An 8,606-nucleotide genomic window follows, 5' to 3' on the forward strand; every position below is an offset into this window, starting at 1 on the left:
GTGGATAATCGATAAGAAGTTGAACGCTGTTAAAATTGCTCAAGGAATATCACAACAGGGTCAGGTGAAATAGGTTAGTTAAAGAAGAGATATTACTTGAGGTAAGAGATAGAGGAAAGATAGAGGTAATAGTCTAAAAGTTTAGAAATGCTGTTAAGGTGGAAAAAGCAACTCTAAATAAACTCATGTGAAAAAGGGCAAATGTAACAGAAATGTTTATTTATTTTATGAGTTTGTCACACATTGGAAAAATGGGTTATGATAATTGTTGTTTATGTCATTGTTTGTATTTGTAATTAGAAAACAAAATAATTTTATCATGATTGTACAGTATATTGATTTCAAGAGTTTTGTTTATTGCATTTGGAAAAGCTGTTACATGTCATTTCTGTGTGGACTAAGAATGTCTGCATCTGTAGAAAATGTAATCTATTGTATTTTAGTAAAAATTACATCTTAGACATTGTCTTCATTCTGTTGTTACATGTTGCATCTCAAAAATACTAAACATTTAGAAAACATAGTCATGAGTTTTTCCAAATGTATGAATCTGAGGTATGCAACATACAAAAAGGAAGACTGTCATTTATGTCACATTTTGATCTTATTACTGCATATCAAATGTCATCATAAAGAATACATGACCCCAGAGGTTTAAAAGGGATAAAGTACCACCTCTTTACTTTCTGTCTTTGCTTTGTTTGAAAGATATCCCAGAGGTAAAGCTGAACAACCTGGGATGTGATCTGTCACATAAAAAAAACCACATTAACAGTGATGATTACATGAAATCTGCAAAGACACGTGATGCAAAGTGGAGCAAATTGAAAATTATTTACAGAAAAAGAGACACAATGTGAAAGTCCATTCATGACTTTAGAATCTCTGTTGGTTGATTTAAATTGTTTATGAGAAATGCAGTGACATAAGTATGGATAATAGCAGCTTAGCAACAACAATACAGTACATCAACACATCAGTAAAAAATGGACTAGAAACTGTGTGAGTAATGAAGAAAACAGTAGGTAAGAGCGATGAGTATTGTTGAGGCCACTGATTGTCTGTAGAGGTTGACCCAGTTGATGTGAGGTATACTGTGGTTTTGGCTTAGAGGTTGGAGGATGAGCTGAAGTATTATAGCAGCGAAAGAAAACAATGTTGGCCCTTGATTGTTTGTTCTAAATGAACTGTGCTTACAATGTGTACTACAGGTGTAGGTAGGCATTACAGAGAGCAGTTGAGTGTACCTTCGGATGTGTTGATTTAGCACAATACAGCTAAATTTCCTTTTTACATAACGGGAAAACCCCTTAGGACGCAGCCAAAGAAGAAACAGGAACAAAGGCTCTGGCATGATATGAGTCCTCTAGAGGAATGCTACACCCTCCTCTGCTTATGCACCTAATTTAGGCATGGCAAAAAATGAAATACAAAACAATAAAACTGTAAACGGTTAGAAAAATATGGCTGGACTGTGTTCTCATCATCTCCTTCAGCACTGAAGGGTGCAGGGAGTTAGACTGAACCCCCCGTTGGTCTCTCTCATCTTCTCCCTGTGTCTGGCCTGGACCAAGCCAAACACCACTTCTGCAAGTGTCAAGCGTCCTCCTGTCCTTCCCCCCAAGCGACCATCTGCTCCACTGTTAGTGATCTTGCTGCGCATGGTGCTGATGAAATAGGTACGAACTTTCCCCTGGCGCTCGCTCACCTGCATCGACAGCAGAGGTCACACAGTCAGATTATCCTTTCTCAATGTCCCTCCAGAAATTAATTATCAACAGCATCTTCACAGATAGGATTATAATGCATCAATACAGATACATTTCAGGTACCGATGCCTATTGCCACCAGTAGATGTCGCCCTAACCATATCGTAGTTGGTGGTGCAGGTCTGTTACTGAAGTAAAAGTAGTTTCCCATATTTACGTTAACATGGCTGAACCCCCCCCCCCCACATGTAACCAATAGCTTTAATAACTAAGGATAGTCAGCGGGATGCATAGCTCTGCCAAGATTCAACTGTCATTTTTTATTCAATTAATCATGAACCAAATTCCAGCAAGAAGTGTGTGCCATCAAAAGGGCTGCCCTTCTTGCAATGCAAAAGATGGTGGACAGAAAAAAACATGGCTCTACTACCTTATCTGGAGCTAATCCATAATTAAATGAGTCCCACAACACCATGACTTTGAAGCGTTCACCGTGTTTTCCAGTTTCATGGTAATCCATTGCGTGGATTTAGCATTATTGGCAAAAACATAAAACATTCTTTGCTGCCAAATGTTCATCTCCCACAGAAAGTTTCTTGAAAGTCTGTCCAGTAATTTTTTTGTAATCCTGCCAGCTGCTAAACAAGCCGACCAATGCCAATGGAAAAATAACCTTGTATGGGTTATAATTATCAGTAGTTTTATTAATTTAATTAGTCTTAGATGAATAATGAACATTAATAATAGCAATATCTATTGTTATAGTCAAACATCCCAATAACACTCAAATATTCCACAAAATCAGCGTATAGAAACCTTCAAATCCTAAAACTCTAAATAAGGGGCTAATTATAATGATGATTTTGCATTTATTCATTTTTTTCCAATGACTACTGGATGGAAGACAAATATGCCCTAAGGGATACTGAAGATTTACTGTGCTCTATTTCAGTATATTCATCTATATACTCTAGTGTACAATAGCATATTCATATTGTATTGTACTCTGTAGCATCTTCTTCTATACTTCAGTGTACTGTAGTATATTATCATATACTGTACACTACTGTATATTCCTCTATATAATACTCTACTGTAGTATATTCTTCGAAACTCTACTGCACTCCACTGCATTTCAGGGTGCTTTAATCCTGTGCTGTGTTATACTTTACCATATTGTAGTGCACAGTACTTCAGTCTTCTGTACCATAGTACTGTATACTCTACAGTATACAGTTCATTATGTATACAGTAATATGTACTGTATACATATTGAACTGCACTAAGGTGATTCCAGGTTCGCGTCCCGCTCTGTGCGGAGTTTGCATGTTCTCCCCGTGTCTGCGTGCGTTTTCTCCGGGTTCTCCGGCTTCCTCCCACCTCCTAAAAACTTGCGCTTCAGTTTAATTGGCCGTTCCAAATTGCCTGTAGGAGTGAGTGTGTGCGTGCGTGCTTGTCTGTGTCTCTGTGTGGCTCCGCGGTGCAGTGGTGTCACAACCGGAGTTTCCCGCACCTCACGCCCGTAGTCAGCTGGGTTAGGCTCCAGCTCCCTGAGACCCACCACAGCGGATGAATTGGTAGAGGATGAATGAATGAATAAACTCTTCCCTACTCTACTTTGAGAATTCCTTTGATGTAGATATCTACGGGGCTTTCCAACCAAATTCATATTTTATTAGTTTAACAGTGAGTTTTGACACATTTGATTGTCAAAAAATTGTCAAGACAGTCAAATGCAAGTAAGGCATGCGCATCTCTACAAATGACTGTAAAAATGACTTCCAATCAAATGTTTCTCCATGTCACTTTTCTTACAGCTAACGCTGAATAACTGAATATTAAGCTACTCGGTAAACAACACGGATCTCGACCAGAAACTTTCTTTACCAGAAACTCACCCCCTTGACAAAGATTTCTCCCCGGAGTTCCAGGAAAAAACCCCATTCTGCCAAGATCCTGCATGTGGCCTCGGGCACCTGGATGCGTCCGCTCACACCGGTGCTATCCATGCGGCTGGCCAGGTTCACTGTTGACCCCCAGATGTCGTACTGCGGCTTTGTGGCACCAATCACCCCTGCAACCACTGGTCCATGGGCAATGCCTTTATCAAGTCCAGGACAGACGAGTCATTCACTTTAAACAATCACATTTCACTCAAATACGAATAAGCCTATTGCAACAGGAAGATGTGTGCCTTTGTTTATGTTTGGAGTGGAGATCAGCCACTTAGAAACTTACCAACACGCAGCTGAAAGTTTTTGGCAGAGTGCCTGTTAATCTCTTTCAAGGTCTCCTGCATTGCCAATGCAAACAAAACCAGCTCACTCAAGTGATTCCATTCATCCATAGATCCCTGGGAGAAGGAGACAGAGAGAGATAGCTGCAGACAGAGAGCAAGCAGGAAAATCAATAATGAAAAGGCAAATGTAGACCAAATGAAAAACCCCACCTGACCCTCTGGAGCTAAGCCAGAGGCGGCCATGTAGCAGCTCCCAATGGTCTTTATCTTCTCCACACAGTGGAAGTAGGACTCCTCCAACAGCTTGGTATAAGAAACATTCATAAACAGGTTGAATTCACACATCAGTCTAGCAAGCCCTATTATTCAATATCATATCATGAATTTAAATGTGCATACTTATCAAACATATGACCATATAATCAGTTTTTTATTTCCTTTATCTGTGGATAAAGGAAATAAAAAAATCTTTTAGTCTCATATTCACCTCATCAAAACCAGCAATTATCTCATTCAGGAGTCGGAGGCAGTCCACACCCTCATGCTTGATCTCTTTCTGCTCGAAGTACTTATTGAAGCCAGCGATGGAGGCAAACATGACTCCGACTTCATCATAGGATTGGGAGTAAAGCTCCTGAAAGGAAGTTGTGTCATACACTTACACCATGACTGGACACACTTGATCTGACTGTTGTGCAGACACATTTATCCAGAATGAGGTGTACTTCATAAGAGTTCAGCAGTTGTTTCTAAAGTTAAGAAGCTGAGTGAATTTCATGAACTGTATGAAAAAGCCTTAAATGACAAATGAAAATGAGAGTATTCAAATCATTTTCATGATATTTTAAATTTAAAAATCATACAAACAGAAACACTATTAATGTGTTTAATAGTCCAATAACCAATAAAAACAATGCTTAAATTTTTTCTAAATACACATGGGCTTCAATCGCAAAATTTCTCGTTTTCCCATGATGAAAACAATGCAGCACGAGTTATTTAACTGAAATTTTCACCTCATCATTTTTGCTCCGGTCAAGAAAATGTCTCGCCACATGCTGAGGCAGGATGTTGTGCAATAGACACTCATTGTGTTCCCGCAACTCCCTCATGTCCTCCACTTCCTGCTGTGCCTGCAGACGCCACAGGAAGTCCAGTCTGGCAGTGGCCTCCCACTGGAAAGTAACGGATAGATGAAACCCTCAATGGTTATCTGCCTGTTTAAAGAACACTACTTCACGTATCTGCTCCACAGATATAGAACAGACTTTAAATGAGAAAAACTTCAGTAAGCTCATCAGTACCTGCCGCCCATTATAGAAGACAGCAACAATGAACATGGCCATGAGAAGAATAGAAATCCCCTTTCTTTTGACGTAGTGAGACCTGTGCAGACGTCAATAAAGAGAGGAGAATGTCTAATTGTAAATTACTATGAAATAAACTGAATGCAGGAACTAAATATATTGTTGTGTTCTGGATGAGCTGGCACCTGTGCAACATATCGTGGCGTGTGAGGGTGAGGAAGGCAAGGTGGATGAGGTAGGAGTAAACAACCATTGCCAGCAGCAACACCGCCAGCTTCAGCAGGGAGTTCAGACGCAAGAAGACAGCACACGTCACCATGGCAATCACACCACTCAACACAAAGACCTAAGGAGACAAAGATGAAGTCAGAGAGATGGTCGAAGAATGCTGGTGGATGAGTTCGTCATCATCAAATGCTTCGTTTATAATTGCATCTGTCCAAACCTCAGGATAAGTGCAGACACTGAGTGAACTCAAGGCTGGGTTGGTTCTGTCCAGAACATCAGCCTCTCCTGTGTCGGTGAGAATGCACCATACCTGAATGGGAAATATACAACCAGGAAAACTCTATGACAAGTAATAAAAGACTGAAAGATGGAGAGTCCTAATAAACCAATTCACATAACTGAATAAGACCTACTAAAACATACACCAAAGATTGGGATTCTGAAAACTCAGTTTGCTTGGAGTTTCCCGCTGTCATTTATAGTAGAAGTAAAATATTCCTCTGAAATATGGCTCCACTCTCACTGAGGGGCCAAGGTGGAAAAGGCCATGATTAAAGTGACTGACTGAGCATCCAGTGGGTTTCCTGATGGCCAGGTTTCTTTGCAAAGTGCAATTTTATGACAAAACGTTTTTGACTTTAAATTGGGCCAACATAATACAGAAAAAGTACAGAAGGAAAAGCAGTGCTTGCGTAAAGACATTTTTTAAAAAACTTATAAATATGACAGTGCTTTTTTTAGACTCTCACCATATCAGTAGAGGCCAAGCCAAAGTTGAGGGCAATGGCGGAGAGGGTCAGGAGGTTGCGGGCACTGTTGTTTTCATGGATCCAGCAGCAGAAGCACTGCAGTGCCACAGGAGTCCACTTGAACTCCTCAGCCAGAGCCAACAACAGCAGCACCATGTAAGCCAGTAGGAAGAAGGAAAACTGGAGGACAGCTGGATAAAGTCTGTACAGGAGGAACAACAGAAGACGAGGAAAGAGGTGAATAAAGTTGTGAAGGTTGGAATGAGGAAAAAAGAAGAAGTTTATGATCAAGATTGAAGGCTTGGCTTCATAAAGGATTAAATCAAGTGTTTGAGAGTGAATATAGTAAAGAATTTGATATTTAATGAATAAAGATGTCAGATAATCTAGTGTTGTTATCCAACCTGGGTGCAGGAATGAGGGCCTGGGCAGCCATGACAAAGAGGAGCATGATGAAGGAGCAGACCAAGTTGGAGTTGAACATTTCATCTCTCATCTGTGAGAACTGGATCAATCAAGAGATTGCAGTCAACATGTCGATCCTCTGGAGAATAAACTCATTTGCCAAACATTGCCTTCAGCTTCTTACCTTGTCCTCAATATGCGTGTCTTTGAACACTAGGGTCAGGGGAGTGATGTGCTCCTGGTGCATTCGTTCACTGCTTCGAACCTCAATGGCATGTTTGATGCGTTTGTTAATCTCCTTGGAGGTGGACTGCCATATGTTTGGCACTGAGCCGTTGGTAAAAGAGGCCAAGATCTGCCAAAACAAAAAAGATATGATGCTGTTTTCTCACTGTGGTCATAGCTTAAAGAACCTACTGTTACAGTAATCAGGATTTAAATAATTTATTTCAGTGCAACAATACTTTATATCCTTGCACCTACACTGTTCATGTCAATGACGTTCCCAAAGGGTGTCTCTGGAGTCCATGTTCGATTTGTTTTCTGGATTTTGCGGGGTTCTGCAAGGTCAACTTGCTTCTTCTCCTCTGGAGGGCAGATAAGGAAGGTGTCGATGTTGTGCTTGAGCAGGAACTCATTCCTATCACGGCCGTGACCGTCTTCTGTTTTGTAGGTGCCCTCTAGACAGTCCAGAGTTGCTCTTGATATGTGGATGCGACTAAAGGATAAAGAAGAGAAGCATCAAAAGCATTTTGTGATGTCAAAGGAAATTCTCAAGACTAAATATTTGCTTGAAGCCTGTTAACTGTTGTCTTATTTGAAAAATAAATAAAAACAACATTTGGAACATACAGTAAATGCATGTCTTTACTTTTATCATTTCCAAAGAAGGGATCACAGGGGTTGATGAGATTCGCCCGGAATGCTGAAGGCTCTGGGTGTTGAGGGAATGTCATTGATGACACGCCTCTCTAAAATTGCGTGGGACAGTGCTGAGAGAGTGGCAGACTGGGATGGTGGTTCCTCTTTTTAAAAAGGGGGACCAGAGGGTGTGTGCCAACTACAGGGGCATCACATTCCTCAGCCTCCCTGGGAAAGTTTACTTCAAGGTGCTGGAAAGGAAGGTCCGGCCAATTGTCGAACCTCAGATTGAAGAACAATGTGGGCTCCGTCCTGGCTGTGGAAACACGGACCAGCTCTTTATGCTCGCAGGGATCCTAGAGGGGGCTTGGGAGTATACCAATCCAGTCTACATGTGTTTTGTAGACTTGGAGAAGGCGCCAGGGTCCTACTTTGGGAGGTACTGCGGAAGTATAGGGTGAGGGGGCCTCTCCTCAGGGAGAGTGGGGATTGAGGTCCTTCCACAAGTGAAGGAGTTTAAGTATCTTGGGGTCCTGTTCACGAGTGAGGCAACAATGGAACTTGAGATTGGACGGAGAATTGGGGCAGCAGGAGCGATATTGCAGTCGCTTTACTGCAGAGTTGCAACAAAGAGGGAGCTAAGCCGAGAGGCAAAGCTCTCCTTCTGCTGTACAATCTTCATTCCTACCTTCACCTCTGATTGTGCCGGAAATGGGCTTTCTCAGGCAAGTAGCTGGTGTCTCCCTTAGAGACAGGATGAGAAACACTGCTATTCATGAGGGGCTCAGAGTAGAGTCGTTGCTCCTTGGCATCGAAAGGAATCAGCTGAGGTGGTTTGGGGATCTGGTGTGTATGCCCCCGGGAGCCTCCCTCAGGGAGGTGTTCCTGGCACATCCAGCTGGGAGGAGACCTCGGGGCAGATCCAGGACCAGGTGGAGGGATTATATTTCAACACTGGCCTGGGAACTCCTCTGGATCCCCCAGTCAGAGTTGGTGGCTGTGGCCGGGGAGAGGGAAGCTTGGGACTCCCTGTTGAAGCTGCTGCCCCGCAACCCGACCCCTGACCCTATTCTAACTTGACTTCTAACTTGGGATTTTTCTGAGTCAT

At 42.0% G+C, this 8,606-nt stretch overlaps 1 protein-coding gene across 3 annotated transcripts in view; it reads right to left on the reverse strand.

The window, feature by feature from the left end:
• Window positions 1-336: 336 nt before the first annotated feature.
• si:dkey-206f10.1 (adenylate cyclase type 8) overlaps window positions 337-8,606 on the reverse strand; it is an 18,755-nt gene continuing 10,485 nt past the window's right edge. For 2 of the 3 annotated variants that reach the window (XM_068342165.1, XM_068342164.1), the window contains exons 9-20: window positions 7,121-7,355; window positions 6,822-6,992; window positions 6,637-6,737; window positions 6,233-6,434; window positions 5,701-5,793; window positions 5,441-5,601; window positions 5,253-5,334; window positions 4,965-5,123; window positions 4,436-4,582; window positions 3,948-4,251; window positions 3,608-3,810; window positions 337-1,708 (exon numbers count right to left, since the gene is read on the reverse strand). In XM_068342165.1, coding sequence (XP_068198266.1) covers window positions 1,493-1,708; window positions 3,608-3,810; window positions 3,948-4,251; window positions 4,436-4,582; window positions 4,965-5,123; window positions 5,253-5,334; window positions 5,441-5,601; window positions 5,701-5,793; window positions 6,233-6,434; window positions 6,637-6,737; window positions 6,822-6,992; window positions 7,121-7,355 — 2,074 coding nt within the window. In that variant the 3' untranslated portion in view covers window positions 337-1,492. The remainder of the gene's footprint in view (window positions 1,709-3,607; window positions 3,811-3,947; window positions 4,252-4,435; window positions 4,583-4,964; window positions 5,124-5,252; window positions 5,335-5,440; window positions 5,602-5,700; window positions 5,794-6,232; window positions 6,435-6,636; window positions 6,738-6,821; window positions 6,993-7,120; window positions 7,356-8,606) is intronic. The other variant, XM_068342166.1, reaches the window with a different exon arrangement.

Source organism: Antennarius striatus, chromosome 19 (genome assembly GCF_040054535.1).
Source record: "Antennarius striatus isolate MH-2024 chromosome 19, ASM4005453v1, whole genome shotgun sequence".
Classification (NCBI taxonomy): Eukaryota; Metazoa; Chordata; class Actinopteri; order Lophiiformes; family Antennariidae; genus Antennarius; species Antennarius striatus.